This window comes from Cotesia glomerata, linkage group LG9 (genome assembly GCF_020080835.1).
Source record: "Cotesia glomerata isolate CgM1 linkage group LG9, MPM_Cglom_v2.3, whole genome shotgun sequence".
NCBI lineage: Eukaryota > Metazoa > Arthropoda > Insecta > Hymenoptera > Braconidae > Cotesia > Cotesia glomerata.
Genome location: NC_058166.1, coordinates 14,494,245 through 14,517,114, shown reverse-complemented (window position 1 = coordinate 14,517,114; position 22,870 = coordinate 14,494,245). Strand labels below are relative to the sequence as shown.

Sequence of the window (22,870 nt, the reverse complement as noted above, 5' to 3'; positions counted from 1 at the left end):
TGACTTTTGTTCATGACATACGTCTGCAGATAAAATTGCGTAATATAACACCCGACATTGACAATAATCATCAAATTACCTGTAACTCTAATGTATAACCTACATATACATTTATATTTAAAATAAATGTATGAACATCCCAGTTGATGTCTTTCAGTCTTAGAGTTTTGTTAGCTGCGTAGTTCTCACTTGAACGACTTTTAATTATTTTTATCTTAAAATAAACTAACAAAAAATTTTATAAATTTTCCTTTTTTCTTCTGAACTAAAAAGTAATAAAAATTAAATAAAATATTAAAAAAACAGTGTGTTTAATCTATTAAATTACAGCATGTATTTTAAATAGTGCGTGAGGGAGCGGCATTTGTGTATACATAAGTACCCCGGAAGGGGTCATCGCTGCTAAAATAGCACGTGCAGTAGTTTAGTTTCTTGACGACTCTGCCAGCAAGACTAGTTGTGAACTGGAAGCAACCGTGACTGGGACAAAGCAAAATCTTTAAAAGCCAAAAGTAGTACCACGCCAACTAAGTCGAAAGTAAAAGCCAAATATTTAAACTTTAACACATATATATATATCGCACAGATATTTTAAACATTGTAATTACATGATTAATAACAAAATTATAAATACTCTAGCCTATAAAAGACAAGCGACAGTCATTATATATTTTGTCTATGTACAAAATATATTAAATTGATTGAGACAATATTATTGAGGTGATATTTAAACAGATAACCATAAAAATGGGGAACGAAAAAATAATAACCAAAACAACTTATACATCAACCAGTGCTAAAAACGATTGCAGATCGATTATTGACGTTTCTGAAGTCGATCGTTATGACTACGATAATTCAGAAATAGATAATTCATCGTCTGTTAATTCTTTACCTCCGAACATCATGCATATAAGTATAACGCGCTTACTTGCGAGTAAATCAATGGCATGGGCACGATACTCCATTGAAAATTTACCAATTAAATTGACAGTGGGCAATTTGGGCTTTTTGATTATTATGATGGTCATTATTATGCCTAAAACTGTTACATATTTTATCATCTATCCGATTTTTAGATTACTCTTCGGCACACTTTATCCAGCTTATGCTTCTTACAAAGCGGTGCGGACGAAGAACGTCAAAGAATATGTAAGTTTATTTTTTTTTATTTATTTTTATTTTACTATTTATTTTTTTTTTCTAATTACAGGTAAAATGGATGATGTACTGGATTGTTTTTGCCTTGTTCACGTGCGCTGAAACATTCACTGATGTGTTCTTCAGTTTTTGGTAAAATATTTTTATATTTAAATTAACCATCTGATTTTTTTATAATACTAAAATTAGCCGACGTTTTTAATTTTTTTTAATGATTAAATTAAAATAAGATCTTTTTTAAAAATTGCACTTTCAGTTTTTCAAGAAATTAAATTTTTTTTTTATTTTTTTGTTATAATTTTTTCAATAAAAATTATAAAAATTTTTAAATGTCGGCTAACTTAATTATAATAATTTTTTTTATTTTTATTAAATAGTCATTTACTTTTCATAAAGAGTTTTAAAAACATCGCATCATTTTTTTTTTAATAGTTGCACGGAAAAACACGTGCGTTTAGGATAATTATACTTGGAGTTGAATTTACTACACGTGGTAATCACTCTAAAACAAACTATAGTAAATATATACTTTATTCTGTAGTAAATGGTACTCCAAATGTAGTTGCTCTTGCCATGAAAATTAAATTACCCAACATTTAAAAATTTTTAGAATTTTTTTTTATTGAAAAAATTATTATAAAAAAATGAAAAAGAAATGCATTTGTAAAAAACTTGAAGAACTATAAGTGCACTTTTTAAAAAATGTTTTTTTTGTTTTAATTTAATTATTGAAAAAAAATCAAAAATTAAAAACGTCGGCTAACTTTAATATTATGCCCTTACCGCATTTTTTTTTCCGTATATTTATTTGTTTATTACTTTAAACTTAAAAAAAATATCAGCTACTATTTTCAGTATTGTAAAATATATTATGATTTTTAGTGACAGTATAAATACTAATGAGTAAGAGAGTGTAAGTAAAAAAGGAGGAAGACAATAATGTTTGAGTTACTAATCTGATAACTAGTGTAAATTTACTCAGGAGGTTAATGCTCCATTATTGAATTAGGTATTGATTCAAGTATCATTTATTCATTCATATATTTTTTTATGTATTTAATAGATTACAGAGATAAGAGTTGAGGTTGATTTATAGTTTCAATAATTTCATTGTTTATTTTAAAATAGTTTTTTTTTGATAAAAAAAAAAAAATGAGTAGAATTTACATAAGAATAAATTTGAGAAAAAATTAACATTTAAAGTTTTTTTGAAATTCTACTTGAAGATTTTTTTTCAAAATTTTTTTATCGAAAAAATTTTCCGTATCAAAAAAAAAATTATTTTTATTGAAAATTTTCATAATTATTTTTCATCTATATTATTAAGAGAATAAACAAAATTTTATGGCCAGGATAGTCATATGATAGAATCGGTTTTTTTTAAATGAAATTCAGTGTCATTGCAAAAGTCGATTTGAATTTGTGCCTTTTCAAGGTTTCAGAGCATTCTCACCGATAGTCAATTTATTATGATAAGTATTTAGGCTGCATTTGAAAATGCTCTATTTCTAAATACATAATTAAGAAATGAACTTGTATCTTGTGAACTATTGATATTTTTAAAGATATAAGCTCATCCCGATGTTACACCCATCAAGACCTTTCATTTAAGTACCCACATCATTTTTTCATATATTTATATACATTATATATATGTATATATGAAAAATATATAAAAATGCATGTGGGTACTCAAATGAAAGCTCTTGATGAGTGTAACCTTGAAATGAGCTTACATTTTAAAAAATGTCAATAATTAAGAAATGACCTTGTATCTTGTCAACTATTGACATTTTTAAAGATATAAGCTCATCTTGACATTACACTCATGAAGACCTTTCATTTAAGTACCCACATCAATTTTTCATATATTTTATATATTTATATAAATAAAATATATGAAAAATATATAAAAATGAATGTGAGTACTCAAATGAAAGCTCTCGATGAGTGTAATATCGGGATGAGCTTATATCTTAAAAAATGTCAATAATTAAAGAATGATCTTGTATCTTGTCAACTGTTGTCATTTTTAAAAATATAAACTCATATTGACATTACACTCATCAAGACCTTTCATTTGAGTACCCACATCAATTTTTCATATATTTATATATATTATATATATGTATACATGAAAAATATATGAAAATGCACGTGGGTAGTCGAATGAAAGCTCTTGATAAGTGTAACATCGGGATGAGCTTATATCTCTAAAAACTTCAATATTTAAGAAAGTACAGTGCAATTTAATAAAAATCATTAATTTAATAAATCAAAATTTTATTTATTTATACTTCACAAATCACGGCAGTCACATAGTGACAGCAAGGTTGCTAGTTTTTAATTAACTTAGAAAAAAAAATCTAATTGACTTTTTTAAAATTTTGTCGATTCTAAATATCAAAAACTAAACTTGACAACTTGATGTACAAAACTAGGCCATGACCCGAAAAACAAAAATTAAAACACGCGTATATTTTTTAAGCTCTGGATTAAAAGAAATTATTGAAGAATATTTTGTATTTGAATAGGTTCCCGTTCTATTACGAGATCAAAATAATTCTGGTGATCTGGTTATTGAGTCCCGCAACCAAGGGTTCAAGTATCCTATATCGGCGTTTCGTGCATCCCGCACTCATACGCCGTGAAGCTGAGATCGATGACGCTTTGGCACGTGCCACCGAACAAGGCTACACGGCGGTGCTTCATCTTGGTACTAAGGGTGTCAATTACGCCACCACAGTACTCATGCAAACGGCAATTAAAGTGAGTTAAAATATTTCTTCTTTGATTTTATACTTCAGTTATTTTTTCCCCGACTAAAAAAAAATTATTAATTTTATTTTTTTTACGTAATTAATTAAATAAATTAGTATGCACTTACGCTTTTATTTATCCATCTAACAATTTTCATTTTTTTTTTTAATTTTATTTCATTTTTTTTTTATCCATCGTTGAAAACTTCACGATCACGCACTAATCATCTGGTAAAAAAATAATAAAAAAAAATATAAATCCAATGATTAATCAACATCAACTAACATCACCAACGATCGCTTTAAAATAAAAAATAAAATAAAATAAAAAAAAAAACAAAAAATCAAGAACTTTCCAAGTGTCATTCCGAGTTCTGTTCATCAAGACGAACCTAACGATCAAACCGACTCGCCGATTTCTAGCTTAACCAGCAACAAATCACCGCTGAAAGAGAAGGACAGCCGGAAAAACAGCTTGGATAATTCATTGTCACCCCAGAGATCAAGTCCACATCATCATCAAAAGCAGTCGCATCACCAGGGAAATTTAAATACGACTGTTGATTTTGAATCACAAACACCGGATATTAAAGTTGAAATTGTTAGCGATGACGAGAGCAGTTTATCACACTTTGTTATTGATGAAACTTCATCCTCAGTTGATGATTTTAAGATACCAGCTGTAAAATCACCAAAAAAATTACGCAGGACAACTAGACGTAAAAAAAATACAGCCAACCAAACCAATTCTAGCCCACTACGTAAATATGATGAATACAGCGACGACGCCGATTTGTAGTTACTAATTTTTTTTATTTAAATAAATAAAATATGAGATCTCCTGAATTTTTTTTTTTTTTTTTTTTGTAGCAATTAAAATATTTTTTTTTTTTTTGGCTTAAAAAAATATTTTTATTCAAACTGTTGATTTTAAAAAAATAACTTAAGACTTTTTTTGTAAAAAATTAAATTCTCTTTAAAATTCATGCTTTAAATTTTAATTTAAAAAATATTGAGAATTTTTTTTAAAGAAAATTTATTACAAAAAATGTTTGAAAGTTTTATTAGATAAAATTTTGTTTAATTGTATTTTCAAAAAAATTATTAGTTTTTTTTACTCAGAGCATATGTAAAAGAAACATTTAGATAATTAATTAAAATTGTATGTTATTTTTCAACAATATAATCACCCACCGCGATTGCCTTAATTGTTGAACGTATCATGTGCTTTAATGCCAAGTAGCAAATAATTTAATTAGCAACAAACATTTTTATATTGTTAAATGAAATTCCGCCATGTATCATACTGATAAGCAAGATAGTTAGTTGCTAATTAATAGTTATTATTATTATTATTATTATTATTATAGAAAATTGATAAAAAATCCTTCGAAAAATTCTATGAATCATTGTGAGTGTATAATAAGACTGAAAAGAAAATTAAAAAAAAAAACAAAATTGTAATTCTTTCTTTATGTTTCAATTTAGTGACTGTCTTAGATAATTAAGTCATGTGTTAATTTAAATATTTATAACTGATAGTTTATAAATAATTACATATAATATAAATGAATTTGTAACAAAATTGTGTAACGTATCACAAGCCAACGGATAGAAATACCACGTTTTATGATAACTCAATGTGATAAATACATTTATATAATAAAAAAACAGGAAATTGATTTTTTTACATTAAAATTTAACAAGTAATCAATTTTTTTGGTAATTACTTACAAATGAAGCCTACCCTATTTTTGGGGTGTTTATTATTTTATGGCCGTATAATAAACATTATGATCATGTCATTTTTTAACCATTGACATTTTTTTTAGATATAAGCTCATCCTAATGTTACGTTCATCGAGACCTTTCATTTGAGTATGCACACGATTTTTTTCATATATTTTATATATATGATATTTCTCTTATTTATAAAATATATCAAATATATGAAAAAAATCGTGTGAGTATTCTAATGAAAGGTCTCGATGAGTGTAACTCCAGGATGAGCTTATGTCGTTAAAAATATCATCAGTGGACAAAATACAACGGGATTTCTTAACTGTTGACATTATTTAAGATATAAGCTCATTCTGATGTTACGCTCATCGAGAGCTTTCATTTGAGTACAAACATGATTTTTTTAATATATTTTATATATATGATATTTCTCATATTTATGAAATATATAAATATATGAAAAATTGATGTGAGTACTCAAATGAAAGGTCTCGATGAGTGTAACTCCAGAACGAGCTTATATCGTTAAAAATATCATCAGTGGACAAAATACAACGAGATTTCTTAGCTATTGACATTTTTTAAGATATAAGCTCATCCTGGAGTTACACTCATCGAAACCTTTCATTTGAGTACAAACATGATTTTTTTAATATATTTTATATATATGATATTTCTCATATTTATGAAATATATAAATATATGAAAAATTGATGTGGGTACTCAAATGAAAGGTCTCGATGAGTGTAACTTCAAGATGAGCTTATATAATTCAAAATATCATTAGTAGACAAAATACAAAGTCATTCTTTAATTATTAAGAGGAGCCCACCCTATTTTTGGCCATATTTAGATGAAGAATTACTATTTTCTATTTTTTTTTATTCTGCTTGTTTTTACAGCGGATTTACGATAAAAATATCGTGAAAAAAAAATAAAGATTTCGATGGCTTTTTTGCCTTCAAAAGTTGGAAAAAATTTTGGCTCTTATGTTTTTGGATGAAATTGCTTTTTTGTCTTTTTTTGATATAATTCTTTTTGAAAAGTACATAAAAAAACAAACAATTAAAAAAAAAAGTTGTGTCACAATTTTCTAAAAAATTTATAAATTTTTTCGACAATTTATAAAATTTGTTAAAATTGTGGTAATCAATTTTTTTTTTAATTTATTTTTTTATGTATTTAAAAAAAAATATCAAAATTTTCAAAAAAAAATTTCTTTCAAAAAAATGAAAATTAAAATAGTAGATCCCACTTGTAAATAATTACCAAATTTTCTTTTCTTAATAAAAATTAGATAATTTTTTACTAACAAAAATGATCAGAAAAAAAAATTTCAATTTCCTTCAGTGATAATCAATAAGAATAATTAATCAACATAATCATTAGTATAATATTTTTTTTGTTACCTCTATTTACATATTATGTTTGTTTTTTGTGGATAACATGCAAGAGAAAAGTGACAGAGGATTGTTACTAAATAATAAGTAATTTTTTTTTATATATATATTTAACTGAATCCAAAGATCCTCGTATCATAATTTTCTTATAATCTATAAATAAATAAATACGTTTTTTAACATCACAAGACTATGTTTTACTTAATCATGCTTTAAGCTATTTTAATTTATCATAATGAATAAATTATTAAATTTTAATACTATATTAATATATTAATTAATATTATGCTAAAATATTAAGCACTAATTATCAAAATTAATGAAGAAAAAGCTTTAGACGACGCTGGATATATGATTACGATGCAAATATAATGAACTCAGTGGCTGCATAACAGTAGTGATGATTAATGATTATATTAATAGAATATTAAAGTAATGGACTTTGGATAAAATTAAACCTTAAAATAATTTACCGAAAATTATCACGGTGATGGCTGATAATTTATTAATATTTTCATTTATTTTTGGTAAGAATCATACTTTTTTTTTATTATAATTTTATTTGCAAAACTGTAGCTTTTTTTTTTTAATTATTTTTTTTTATTTTGTAAATGAACAAAATTATTTATACCACGTAAATTCTCTCTTGCATTCTTGAAATTTACAGGGTGGAGGTGGGTTAGTGCAGCAGCTAAAAAAGAGCTACAGTCTGAGTGACCTGACAGGCGAGAAAGAGGATGAAAATAGAAATACATCAATGATGCACGACGAGACAGATATGATAGGTATAATTAAATTATTACATTATGTAAATAATTGAATAATTTTTATTTAATATTACTAGAAAATCGAGCAAGCTTTTGCCAACATGTTTATTATCGATAATTTAATTTATCAATATTTTTACAAATTTTATTCATTAATAATAAACCATTGCTAAAGTGGTTACCATGGCAACCAAAAACGACAACAATGAAAAGGTCGCATAAGCTTTTTGATAAAAAATTATATATAAATGATACTTTTCATATTTGTAAAATATATAAAAAATTCGTGTGGGTATTCAAATGAAAGGTCTCAATGAGTGTAACTACGGGATGAGCTTATATCGTTAAAAATATCATCAGTGGACAAAATATTAGGTCATTTCTTTATTTTTGACATTGATTAAGATATAAGCTCTTCTTGATGTTACGCTCATCGAGACCTTTCATTTGAGTACAAACACGATTTTTTCATATATTTTATATATATGATATTTCTCATATTTTTGAAATATATAAAATATATAAAAAAAATCGAGTGGCTATTCAAATGAAAGGTCTCGATGAGTATAACTCCAGGATGAGCTTATTTCGTTCGAAATATCATTAGTAGACAAAATACAATGTCATTTCTTAATTATTGACATTGTTTAAGATATAAGCTCATCCCGATGTTACACTCATCGAGACCTTTCATTTGAATACCAACATGTATTTTTATATATTTTTCATGTTTCATATATATAAATATATAAAATATATGAAAAATTGATGTGTGTATTCAAATGGAAGGTCTCGATGAGCGTAATATCAAGATGAGCTTATATCGTTCGAAATATCATTAGTAGACAAAATACAACGTCATTTCTTTATTATTGACTTTTTTTTTAGATATAAGCTCATCCTGATGTTACGGTCATCGAGAGCTTTCATTTGAATATCTACAAGAATTTTTTGTATATTTTATATATTTCACAAATATGAGAAATATCTCATGTATAAAATATATAGAAAAAATTCGTGTAGGTATTCAAATGAAAGCTCTCGATGAGTATAACATTAAGATGAGCTTATATCGTTGAAAATATCATTAGTCGACAAAATACAATGTCATTTCTTAATTATTGACATTGTTTAAGATATAAGCTCATCCCGATATTACACTCATCGAGACCTTTCATTTGAATACCCACATGTATTTTTATATATTTTTCATGTTTCATATATATAAATATATAAACTATATGAAAAATTGATGTGTGTATTCAAATGGAAGGTCTCGATGAGCGTAACATCAAGATGAGCTTATATCGTTCGAAGTATCATTAGTAGACAAAATACAACGTCATTTCTTTATTATTGACTTTTTTTTAGATATAAGCTCATCCTGATGTTACGCTCATCGAGACTTTTCATTCGAGTAGGCACACGATTTTTTTCATATATTTTATATATATGATATTTCTCATATTTGTGAAATATATAAAATATATAAAAAGTTCGTGTGGGTACTCAAATAAAAGGTCTCGATAAATGTAACTCCAGGATGAGCTTATATCGTTAAAAATATCATTAGTATACAAAATACAACGTAATTTCTTAATTATTACCAGTTTTTTAGATGCAAGCTCATAAATAAAAAACTAATAAATTAAATTATTATTAAAATAATAGAAGAACCTCGTCGAAGAGAAAATCCAGGACGCAGAGGATACAGCCCACGTAGAACACAATCAAGCTGTAATCGCGTAGATATGTTTTTTTCTGAAGTAGACGTTGATGTAAGACAACCTAGGCCTAGAGAACCGATAAGTAGTTTAAAGTATGTATGCTCTTATTTTTATTTTATTATTATTTGTTTTTTTACATGGGAAATTAATTATTAATCTCTTGTAGTAATATACGGTCATCAGACGACATATCCAGCGGTTACAGCAGTGGAGAAGCTGTTCAAACTCACCGCATGACGCCACACACGGAAACGCTTTTAAGGACATCGAGTGTTGGAGCAAGAACGAGGTCTTCAAAGCCTCGATCTACTGCTAAAAAATTACCCGAGGTTCGTAATCAATTAAACCCACGTCCAAGTATCATAAAAATACAAAATTACAAATTTTTATAAAAACTACTGTATAAAATGTAAAAAAAAATAATTGTCCGGATGATTTTTTTTTTTAAACTTTTATGGATTACTGGCCGATTAATGGTCAATTTCTCGTATTCAAAGGATGAAGAAGACACGTGTGAGTTAGTGGATCCTCAATTACCAGCTTTGTCTGTAATTACCGCTCACCAAAGTCTACAACTTATGCTGTATTTGTCACAAATGCACGGTAATGCACCTTTAAATTATCCGGGTCTTGATGAAATTTCAAGGAACTCTGGTGATTTATTTTTAAAAAATTTCTCTGGATCAATACAAGACTCTAATGCTAATGATAATGCTAATGGACTTCAAATTAATGAGGTCGAGTGTGATTATAAAAAGACTGATAGAGAATTTAAAGACCTGAGCATTGATTCTCACAGTGTTAAAGATATTGAAAAGCTTTCTATCACTGAAAATTTTACTGAAGATGATCAAAATAAGGAAGAAATAAAAAAAAATTCTAATTTATCAAAACCTTCAGCAGAATCTGAAAAATTAAATAATCTAGATAAAAATCCCAAAATTAGTTCTGAAGAAAATTTGTCAAAATTAATTACAACAAAATCTGCTGAAGTAATTAATTTAAACGCTTCTAATTCACTTACTGATGATAAAATAAAAAAATTATCCAGTGCAGATTCAAGAGAAGATCCAAAATTAATTGAAAAAAATGACTTGATAAATTCTACAACTTCTGAAAATTTGTCTAAATCAATTGCAACAAAATCTGCTGAAGTAATTAATTTAGACGGATTTAATGCACTTACTGAAGATAAAATAAAAAAATTATCCAGTGCAGATTTAAAAGAAGATCCAAAAAATCTGACAAAATTAATTGAAAAAAATGACTTGATAAATTCTGCTACTTCTGAAGAATTAAAGAAGTTTTCTTCAGATAATTTATCAGGATTATCTATTCCTAAAGAAGTGAGAAAATTATCTAGTTCACATGAAATTCTAAAGGTAACTACTGAAGAAAAATTACCTTGTTCCTCGATTTCAAACGTCGACATTACAAAAATAACAGACGAAATATGCCAGGAAAAATTTAAAGAATTAAAAAGACTGCTAAATACTGCTCATGAAGCGGTGACAAGTATTGTTCACCCACCTCCGAATGAAGGAAGAGATTCAACGCACTTGGAAGTTAAAAGTAATTCAAAAAGCAGTCTTCTGTCATCACCAAGTGTGTCGCGAAGCAGTTCTGATTGCGATCGTGCTGGTAAATACAACAAAAAACCTGCACCGAGAGTCCCTTGCTCAAAAAGTCAATTAAATTCAGATAATGATCCTGAAGAAGAAACGGATGTCGAACAAGCATTAAAAGCAACACTCGTTATTAAAACTGGTACAGTAAAGACCTTCACCAATGTTAATAACACAAAAAATGTATTTTTTACTCATCCTACTACTTCTCATCGTCATTCATCTCCATCTGTCTCTAAAAATAATAAAAAAAAGAAAAGTTTGTCGAGATTTTTAGCAATTCCACGCAATTTATTTGGCAATAAGGATAAAAGCGGAGTTAATTCAAGATCTGAATCTTCGAGATCACGTTCGCCCAGTGTTAGCTCACAAGATTATGCAGCTAATAATAGCAATGATAATCAAGACAGTACGAATAATACTGATAATAATAATTCAGATGTTGAAGATATTTTATTTAAAACTGCTATTGGCGACCAGAGTATCACTTCTGATACCTACATTGATTTTCGTACTGACAGTCTTGACCAATGTGATCAAAGTAAATTGATTAATAATCCAAATCATGTTGATAAAGATAAATAAAGTTTTTTAAAGAAAATAATGAAGAAATGATGGGAAAATTAATAATTATTTGGTTTGTTTGAGTCTTTGTTGAGAGTGAGAGTGAACCACAACATATTATGTGTTGCACTAATTCATTATTATTATTTCTCATTAATTAATTCATTTAATTATGCTTGTTTTGCGTTAACAATGTCTGTTTTAAGTGTGCAATAGACAAAGACGTTCTAATTGCAATCAAAGTAGAAAGTCTTTGCTATTGAGAATAATTTGGGTAATTATTTACAAGTGGAGTTTACCACACAGTAAAAAATTTTGTGTTAAAAGTTTTTATGTTAAACATTTAACACTTTTATGTGTAAATTTAACATTTATTCTGTTAAATCAACAGAAAAAAGTGTTAAATATTTAATAAAAAAATTTTGAACACATCAATTTTTTGACGCAAAATTTTTTACTGTGCATTTTAATTTTCATTTTTTTCAACAAAATTTTTTTTTGAAAATTTTTAGATTTTTTTTTTTAAAATATATAAAAAAAAACATTAAAAAAAAATTAATTACCACAATTTTAACAAATTTTCAAAAAAATGTATAAGTTTTTTACACGGAAAAAAAGTAAACTGAAAAATTCAGAGATTCCGGTTAATTTTTATAGTTTCAAATAGTATAGCGGACATCGGGGTGGCAAAAATGTAAATATTACAAAACTTAATGTAGAAAATGTAAAAACCACAATTTATTATTTAATATCAAAAATGTGATTAGTAGTTTCTATAATTGTCACTATAATAAATAACGACTCTCTCATCTTAAAAAATTACAGTTTCAAACAGTAAAAATTGCTGTTTCAATATACAGTCTATACTATAAGAAGAAGGGGAAGGTCTCACACTCGGAGAATTTACCATTTGAAACAGTAAAAATTCTACTTTTAAAATATATATTTTACCAGTTCAAGCAAATCAATAATTATAGTTTGATTTTTAGCGTTGCGTTTAAAATTTACCATTTGTACTTTGTAAATATTGACGTTGCTTTTATAGAAAATTTAATAACTTTATTTTATATTTTTTACATATCATGCGATCATTTTTTAGGAACAAAATGATAAATATCGACGGTCTAATTAGCAATTGGTCTGACTTCTTATTTTTTAGAAGGTGATTTTTTAACATTTTGATGTAGCAATAGTATAATTATAAATTATTTGAATGATCCAAACCAAAATATTATGTTTCTATTAGACATTAAATTGTTTTTTACAGTGATAATAAATTTTGAACAAATTTTTCTTTTTTGTACAAATGGAAGATTTTTTAAAATGGAGTTAGACAATTTGCTAATTAGAACGTCGATATCAAAGTCAAAATTCTTAATTATTATACTTTAACATTTTGGACTTTCTTATAGCGAATATTACTGTTTGAAATAGTATTTTCTTTCATGTAAATGATAAATTGTAGCATTTAAATGATAAATATTATAAAGTGATTGTTAAAATCCCGATTTTACTGTTTGAAATGGTAATTTTTTCCAGTTGATCATTACTAATTATAATTCGACTATTATTTATTACAGTTTACTTTTTTCCGTGTAGAAAATTATGATATTCAATTTTTTTTTTTTTTAATTCATTTTTTTATGTACTTTTCAAAAAAAAAAATATCAAAAAAAGATAAAATAGAAATTTTATCCAAAAACATGAGCCAAAATTTTTTCCAAATTTTAAAGGAAAAAAAGCTATCAAAATCTTTATTTTTTTTTTCACCATATTTTTGATCATAAATCCGCCGTAAAAAAAAATCAGAATAAAAAAAAATTAAAAAATAGATTTGACCCCACTTGTAAATAATTACCATAATTTGTGTTGCTTATAAAATATAATAAACAAGCAATTTTCTTTAAAATTAATTTATATAAATAATAATGGATTGTTTTTTTTTTTAATTTTTTAGATAACAAGTTTTGCAACTTTACCACGAAGTAAAAAACCAACGAAGAAAAAGGTAGCATGAAATTTAATCGCTGCTGATCACATTAAAGAAGAAGACGGATTAATCGCATCTAAATAACAGCTATTGCCTTTGCATCTGAAATTTCTATTACATCATCAATCATCATGATCATAATCATTAGTCATTAACAGATAGTATTATCATCCGGTTGTCAATGTGATTAGCAGCATTATAAGATGAATTAATACCAGAGCCAAAACGCTTAATTAGCGTCTAGCTTAATAGTCTTTACTCGGTTGATTATTTTTTATTTCAATCGAATTTTTGCAAGGTAAAAGAAAGATAATTGTACGTGTTGAATAATTCAACTTTGTTGAAAAAAAAAAAAATGATTAATTAAATGAAAAGTTGAAAGGCTTTTTTCAAAGCCTCTAATTGTTAATTTATTTATTCAATATTGAATTTAATAAATTGTTGTTTACATTTTATGTGCGTAAATTATAATGACTACATAACTATAAAATAATTTTTTTTTATGTAAAAAAAATATTAAAGAGTAAAAAATATATTTAAATTTTTTAATATAAAAATTGATGATTAAATTTATTTTTACATAAATTTTTTATTAAAGTTTGCTTTTAAAATTTTAATAAGTAATGTTAATAAATCTATTACTTATATAAATATTTTTCGGATTAATAAATATTATCTAAAATAACGATAATGCAATAAAGATAAATTTAAAAAAAAATTAATTAATAAAAAGCCAAGGAATTTGTTTTTAGATTATAGAATGTGGTCATTATTTATTATATAAACGTAACGATATGTTCTTCTGCTTCATAAAGTATTTTTATTATCCGTAAAATTGTAAAGATTAAGATAAATATTTGTGATATCGATATATTAATAATTATTGAATTAAATTGAGATTAAAAAAATAAACCTATGACATTTGAATCTAGAAAAAAATTAGATAATCAGGCTCTAGTCATGTAATTATTAGCAAACTTCGATTAGATAGACTGTACTGAATTTTTTTTATAAATAACATATTTATTATCAATAATTATAATAATAAAGATTCTCATAGATGTGTTAAATTCGTGTTATTTTATAAACTAATTGCTGTACGTAAAGTGTATGCTCTCTTGTGCCTGTTGTGCAAAATAATTAACTTTAAATAATTTTTACCCTTTTCAATGAATATTTATTAATAATACGGCACAAAAACTGCATTATTATTAATTATTATTATACTTTTAAGCTATTTATTAACAAATAGAAAAAGATGTTGATGTATGGCTAATTATTCTATTGTACGCACAACTAACATTTTTATCAAATAATTATTTAATGATAAAATAATTCATGTATATACATAACATATATATTTTATAATTATACATTAAATCGATTGATTGATTATTATTTTAAAATAATATTTTAAAAAAGCACATATTTTAGTTATTAACAAATGTTTTATTTAATTTGAGCTTTGTTAAAAAAAATTATAGCAAAAAAAATTTTTTTATGAAAAAAAATATTTTTCTTTTTACAGTGAAAAGGGGCATGAATTATTCACTATAAAAAATAATCATTATAATTGTAATATTAATATAAAAAAAAAATTAATGATATTATTAGTGGAAATTGATATATTTAAATATATATCTCACGGTGCTGATTCGCCACTTTTTTTTTACTTTTACGGATTTTAATTAATTTTATTATAATTATTATTATTAATAACAATGAACTAAATGTTATGAACTGATTGTATCAATTGTGACAAAACTTGTATTATCAACAAATGCGTGAATTGTTAATTAATAAAAAAAGAAACTACTAAAAAATAAATTAATAAATTTATATTAATTTTATTTTATTACTATTAATATTTCAGTTGTGGATAAATAAATAAAATTTTTTAATTAACTTGAAATACTTATCGAATAACCAACTAATAAAATGAAGAATCCGCGATAATAAAGATTTTTAATAATACACTAAGAAAAAAAAGTACTACTCTTGAGAAAATTTTTTGGTCACAAGAATATACTTGATAATTTTCAAGAATATATTTTCTTGTCTCAAGAATTGATCGAATTAATCAAATTATTTTTTATTTAATTCGAGTGAACCTATTCGTTTATTAATATATCAAAATTGATGCCAATATTTTTTATTATCATGATAGATATTGATATTCTTTTGTCAAAAAACCAAAATTTATTTTAAACGATTCTTTGAGCCAAGAAATTTTTTTCTGGACAAAAATTTTTTTTTCTCAGTGTATAATAAATTTAATATAATAATACTAGCTGTTACTCGCCCGCTCCGCTGGGCGCTTTATAGAATTGCATTTTTAGATCTAGACTTGAAATTTAATTAGAGTATTGTTTTGACTTGCAAAGATTCCCAATTCTATCAAATTGGCATGTACCTTTTTATCCATGTAATTATTTTAGCTAATATTAATTGTAACTTTCAATGTGCAATCATTATAATAACATTCCCGTGTCTTTCTTAAAAAAATGAATTATAATTGATATGAAAAAAAAAAATTTGTAATGAGCATTGAAAGTTTCAGTTATAGTATATTACATACCTAGGCCAGTAAAATAAGAAAAGTCTCAGATCACATGTAATTGTTGGCCGAGGCGAAGCCGAGGTTGACAAACATGTGATCTGAGGCTTTCTTATTTACTGGCCAAGGTGTGTATACTATTTTTCTGCTCGACGTAGCCGGAATGTGGCAACTTTGTTTAGCGCAGCGGCCAGAAAGTTGCCACTTTCCGGCCGGAGGGCAGAAAAAGAAATTGCAGGTCTCATAAGTGAAGAAATCTGGCTAGTGTATAAACATAACCAACCCTCGCGGTTTTTGAAATACCGTAAATTTTCGGTATTAATGCGTTTACTGTAAATTTACCGTTATAATTCTGAAATAATACGGCATTTCTGTGGTCATTTTGGCCAGTTTTTTTACTATAGTTATGCAGCATTTCTACCGTACTTTTGCTGCAAAGTTCAGAAATAATACTATAAAATTACTGTAAAACTCTAGAACTTTTACCGTAAAAAATCTATGTATTAACTATAATATAATTTTAAAATAATAAAATCGTATTTCTACGGTAAAAATACCAAAGATATACTATAATTTTGCCGCATTTATACGGATATAATTAAAGATATAATGCTTTCTACCGTAAGATGGACGGCTGTGTTTATTACTCGGTGAGTCTTATTAGGTGACTGAGTAATTAAGTATGGATAGTGTCTCTGATAGCTCAACTGGTAGAGCCTTCGGCGCGTAACTAAATTATCTGAGTTCGAATCCCGGTCTAGACTAAAAAAAATTATTAATAGTAATAACAATCGAGAAATTAGTTTATCAACCTCTTAAAAATTATTCACGATAATTTATAATATTATAAAAAAAAATTTCAAGCTATTGAATAATAGTAGTAAAGCAGCATATTTTTGGTATTTAGCCGGTAATAGAAAGTAGGGATCTTCTTTTCCGGTTTTTTGCTGCAATAATGCCGCAGATATACAGTAAATATGCGGTATATTTACGGTTTAAATGCTGTAAATATACCGTAAGTTTTCTATTGTACTGCCATAAATATTCTGAATTTATTTCGTAATTTTTTCATAATAATTCGACAAAAAAACTGGCTAAAATAACTGAAGTATTACGGTAAAAATACAGCATTTATATCGTATAAATACCGAATCTTTACGGCATTTCCAAAACCGTAAAATTAAAAAACCAAAAAATTCGACTTTTGACGATTTTTAAAATTTTAAAAAATTTGGAGTGACCTCTTAAAAATTTTTTTTTAAGCTGTCCTTTGGTGAGGGCTCTTAAAACATCAAAAACTAACATTTTTTCACTCGAGACTTAAAAAAAAAAAATAGTCGGTTTTTTTGCGCCACCCTAATATATATATATATATATATATAAACTTTTGAACTATATATATTTTCTGACTCAGCTCGACAAACTAAGTCAGAAAATGGCTAAATTTTTTAAAAGTTGCGCCACGAGGACGGCTGCAATAGTTAGATTTTTATAAAATCTACTAAAAATCAGGATAAAAATTTTGCAGTTAGTGTTTTAAAATTGGGCAGCCGATTTATTAAATAGCTTGAAATCCTGATAACCTAGAGTTTTCTCTGCTGTCTTCGTTATTTTCTTTGAAAAAACTAAATTATCTTTATTTCGTATTATAATAAAATGACTAGATTTATGAATTTCTGTATTCAAATATTCAGGTGTTAACTTATAAATCATTTTATATGTCATTATGCAATCTTTAATCTTTAATGTCTCTTCAATAGACTTTAATGCAAAGTATATTATACTTTAATTTTTATTCAATAGATATAAAACCTAAAATATCCAGCATGTTTATTATCGGTGTATATTTATTTACCCTAAGAATTATCTTAATACTATATTTTGGCTCTTTTGAATAAAATTCATACATTCCTTTAATATTAATTATCATTCTGCTACAATACTCATAATGTTTTGATGAGTATTATTTTTACAATCAGTGCAGTCGTTGATCAGCCGTGAAACCGAGCGGATATATTGTCTTTCTACTTCATTAAAATAACTCATAAATTAAACAAAATTTATTCATTAGTTATAAATTATAAATTAACGTAATTAATCTTTAAATATTATTGGCCTTCATAAATTTTTTTTTTTTATTTATAATTCATTTATATCAGTGTAAATTTTTATAAATTATTAATTAAATTCAAACGCGCTTAATGTATATGTTGATAAAAAAAAATAATTAGAAATGGCTGAATTAGATTTTATTTTTAATTTATTATCTAATATCTATTTTATAACTTTTGTACTTTTATCACTTTTATTTTATTTATATTTCACAAGTACATTCAATTATTGGTCCGATCGCGGTGTTTTGTATAAAAAACCAACAATAATATTTGGTAATTACTTTGATTCGATAGCATTTCGTAAATCACTACCAGAAGTGACGAAAGAAATGTACAATTGGTTTGATGCACCTTTTTTTGGTGTATTTCGTGTCCGTGCGCCGATTTTAATAATCAGAGATCCTAAACTGATCAAATCCGTGCTTGTGAAAGACTTTAACTATTTTGTAAATCGGGGAATCCCAACAAATTTCCAGGACCCGTTATCCTGCCATCTGTTCAATTTGGAGGGAGACAAATGGAGAAATTTAAGAACAAAATTAACTTCAGCATTTTCGGAGGGAAAAATTAAAAAAATGGTTATATTGTTGCAAGAGTGTTCAGGTATTTTTGAAAAACTAATTAACGAAGCATCAATTAGTAATGCTCCGGTAGACGTACGTGAATTGACGGTAAATTTTATGATTGACGTCATTGGAAGCTGTGCATTTGGAATACAAATAAATGCACTGACTGAAAAAGAATCGGAGTTTCATCGTGCGGCCAAGAAAATATCTAAGCCAGGATTTAAAAGTCAGCTTTGGAGATTGTTACGCACGTCTATTCCACAAGTTTATAAATTTTTGGGAATTCAAATTAATGATCCAAATGTTACTAAATTTTTCCAAGACGTTGTTAAGCAAATGGTTGCTTTGCGCGAAAGCGATGGTTCTCGGCAAAGAAGAAATGATTTTATGGATTTGTTGGTTGACTTAAAACGCAAAAATCAGTCTAATCGTCATTCTGATCAAGATAATATAGGTAAATTTTTATGATAATTAAATTAATAAACTTCTGTTAATTTTTTGATTTTTATAAATGAAAATTGAGTTAGCAATTAAGAAATTTTGCGTTAGAATATTAGAATTTTGAGTTAGAAAATTTTTAGAATTTTTTTTTATTGAAAAAATTGTTACAAAAAAAAATTTTTATTAATTTTATTAGTAAAAAACTTGAAAAACTATAATTGCAATTTTTTAAAAATATTTTTTAGTTCTAATTTAATAAATTAAAAAATTAAAAACGTCGGCTAATTTTAGTATTTTTTTTTTCTAATAAAAAAATTATGACTCTAAAGTTGATATTAAAAATTTTTTTATAATTTTATAGGAATGAAATTATTATGAAAAAAAATTTAATAAAAAAGTTTCACATTTGAAAATTAAAAAAAAAAAATTATAAAGGAAATTTTTTTCAATATTTTTATAATTAAAATTGATTTGTTATAAGATTTTAAAAATTGACAGTTGTCAACTAATTTTAGTATAATAAAATTAAGAAATGAATAAAAAATTCCACGACTAAAAATTAAAATAACTTTTTTTTTTATAATTGATTTATAAAAATGTCAAATTTCTGCTAATTTCAGTTTAATTAAATTTTTCTATAGTAGATAATAATAAATAATCTATATTATTAAGAGAATAAGAAAAGTTTTGTTTCCAGGATAGTCATTTGATAAAATCGGTTTTTTTTTTTGTGAAATTTAGTGTCATTGCAAAGGTCTTGACTTGAATTTTTGCTTTTTCAAAGTTTCATTTCATTCTCACTGATAGTCAATTTATTATGACAAGTATTTTGGCTGCATTCGAAAATGCTCTATCTCTAAATACATAATTAAGAAATGACCTTTTATCTTGCAAAATATTGACATTTTTAAAGATATAAGCTCATCCCGATGTTACACTCATCGAGACCTTTCATTTGAGTACCCACATCAATTTTTCATATATTTATATATATTATATATATGTATATATGAAAAATATATCAAAATGCATGTGGGTACTCAAATGAAAGCTCTTGATGAGTGTATCATCGGGATGAGCTTATATCTTTGAAAATATCAATAATTAAGAAATGACCTTGTATCTTGTGCACGATTGAAATTTTTAAAGATATAAGCTCATCCCGATGTTACACTCATCGAGACCTTTCATTTGAGTACCCACATCAATTTTTCATTTATTTATATAAATTATATATATATGTATATGTGAAAAATACATCAAAATGCATGTGGGTACTCAAATGAAAGCTCTTGATCAGTGTAACATCGGGATGAGCTTATATATTTAAAAATATCATTAGTAAACAAAATACAAAGTTATTCCTTAATTATTGACATTTTTTAAAATATAAGCTCATCTTGATGTTACACTCATCGAGACCTTTCATTTGAGTACCTACATCAATTTTTCATATATTTATATATATTATATATATATGTATATATATAATATATAAAAATGGATGTGGGTACTCAAATGAAAGCTCTTGATGAATGTATCATCGGGATGAGCTTATATCTTTAAAAATGTCAATATTTAAGAAAGTACAGTGCAATTTAACAAAAGCCATTACTTAATAAAGCAAAATTTTAATTTTTATAGTTCAGAAGTCACGGCAGTCACATAGTGACTGCAACGTTGCTAGTTTACCTTTAATTATAAAATTTTTTGGTTTTAATTAATTTTTTTAAATATTGATAAATATTTTTTTTACTTTACAGAATTCGATGAAAATATGATAGCCCCTCAAGCGTATGTATTCTTCGTCGCTGGATATGAGACATCATCCAATACCATAGCTTTTTGCCTTTACGAGTTGGCGACAAATAAAGAAATTCAAAATAAAGTAAAAGCTGAAATTGCCTTAGTGATGAAAAAACACAAAGAATTAACTTATGAGTCAATAAAAGAGATGAAATATCTTGAAAAAGTTATTCTAGGTAGTTTAATTTAAAATTTCTAATAAAACAATACAATACAAATGTCAATTTTAATAACATAAATCTAAATAAAATATATTTAAATAATTTACAGAAACACTCCGCAAATATCCGCCGGCTGCAACGATTGGCCGAAAATGTGAAAACACATACAAACTTCCTGGTACAATACTAACAATACCAGCTGGAATGAGAGTAATTATTCCAGTTTACGGAATACATCACGATCCAAATTATTATCCAGAGCCAGATAAGTTTAATCCAGATAGATTTGATGACAATAATATTCAAATTTTTAACACATTCCTACCATTTGGCGAGGGACCACGCAGTTGTATCGGTATGACCTTCACTATAATCAATATATTCTTATTTTTAAGGGGGGAAATACGTGTAGAAAGACGTTTTCATGCTGATTTTTTATTAATTTTTTAAGGTATGAAAATGAATGTTATTTATTGAAACTATCAGGTTATTTTATACATATATTTATATTTTTCCATATTTTACGACAATATAACTTAAAAATTAGCGGAGATAGCTGATACACATCGCAGGTCGTCTTCCGACTTAGCAGTTGGTGTGCACTATAGAAGCCACAATTTTTATCTGAAATCAATGGCACGGAAAAATTACTTTTCTTTATACAATTACGCTGAATATGAATCTCCACCATAAGCGATATTTTTATTTAAACTATTTTTTTTTTAATAAACAATGTATGAAAAAATGGTAAAAAATCACGACTTAATTTCTCAGCCCTCTAAAAAATAAAAATTTTTATTTTTTTTTTTTTGGAATTGAGGTTCATATAGAAGATACACATAAAAAAAAGTAATTTTTCCGTGCCATTGATTTCAGATAAAAATTGCGGCTTCTATAGTGCACACCAACTGCTAAGTCAGATGACAACCTACGATGTGTATCAGCTGACATCTCCGCTATTTGTTAAGTTATATTGTTGTTTAATGCGAAAAATACTCATGAATATGTGTATAAAATAACCTGATAGTTTTAATAAATAATATTAATTTTTTATACCTTAAAAAAATTAGTAAAAATCAGCATGAAAACGGCCTTCTACACGTGTTTCCCCCCTTAATTGCTAATTTATTAATTACAATAAAAACAATGTATATTTTTTTTTTTCATTTAACAGGTATTCGATTTGCCAAGCTATCAATGAAATTTGGACTGATATCTTTTTTGAAAAATCATCGAGTTGAACTTTCTGATAAAACAATTACTCCAATAAAATTTACTGTACAAAGCATGGTTACAAGTAGTAAAAATGGTATTTGGTTAAATATTCACCGTGATAATTAATAAATACCATCTGTAAATTTATTTATACGTACATATTTTTTTTTATAATAAAAAATTTGAGAAAAAACACTACTAATTTTCATATCTAATAATATTAATTTATCGAATATAAAAGTAATTATCTAGTTTAGATATAATAATTATGTACACG

At 25.8% G+C, this 22,870-nt stretch overlaps 2 protein-coding genes across 2 annotated transcripts; both read left to right on the top strand.

Moving 5' to 3' along the window:
• The first annotated feature begins 270 nt into the window (after window positions 1-270).
• Window positions 271-14,075, top strand: LOC123271196. Its single transcript, XM_044737445.1, has 8 exons — window positions 271-1,152; window positions 1,214-1,293; window positions 3,696-3,930; window positions 7,728-7,845; window positions 9,499-9,646; window positions 9,721-9,883; window positions 10,052-11,321; window positions 13,701-14,075. Exons 1-8 carry the CDS (start codon window positions 748-750, stop codon window positions 13,730-13,732), a joined length of 2,451 nt encoding a protein of 816 aa, XP_044593380.1. The 5' UTR covers window positions 271-747; the 3' UTR covers window positions 13,733-14,075.
• A 4,472-nt stretch (window positions 14,076-18,547) lies between these two features.
• LOC123271193 (cytochrome P450 6a8-like) lies at window positions 18,548-22,777 on the top strand (the record flags this gene model as incomplete). The annotated part of the gene is made up of 4 exons (XM_044737440.1): window positions 18,548-19,424; window positions 21,175-21,393; window positions 21,488-21,733; window positions 22,553-22,777. Coding segments are annotated over 4 exons (1,509 nt in total), but the record flags the coding sequence as incomplete, so codon positions are not given.
• Between the last annotated feature and the right edge of the window lie 93 nt (window positions 22,778-22,870).

Excerpts from the sequence above, each read along its gene's own strand:
- LOC123271196 (XM_044737445.1), top strand. The coding sequence starts at position 748 with ATGGGGAACGAAAAAATAATAACCAAAACAACTTATACATCAACCAGT. Across the intron at positions 1,294-3,695 it reads GATGTGTTCTTCAGTTTTTG|GTTCCCGTTCTATTACGAGA; the intron begins GTAAAATATTTT and ends GTATTTGAATAG. Across the intron at positions 7,846-9,498 it reads CGACGAGACAGATATGATAG|AAGAACCTCGTCGAAGAGAA; the intron begins GTATAATTAAAT and ends TTAAAATAATAG.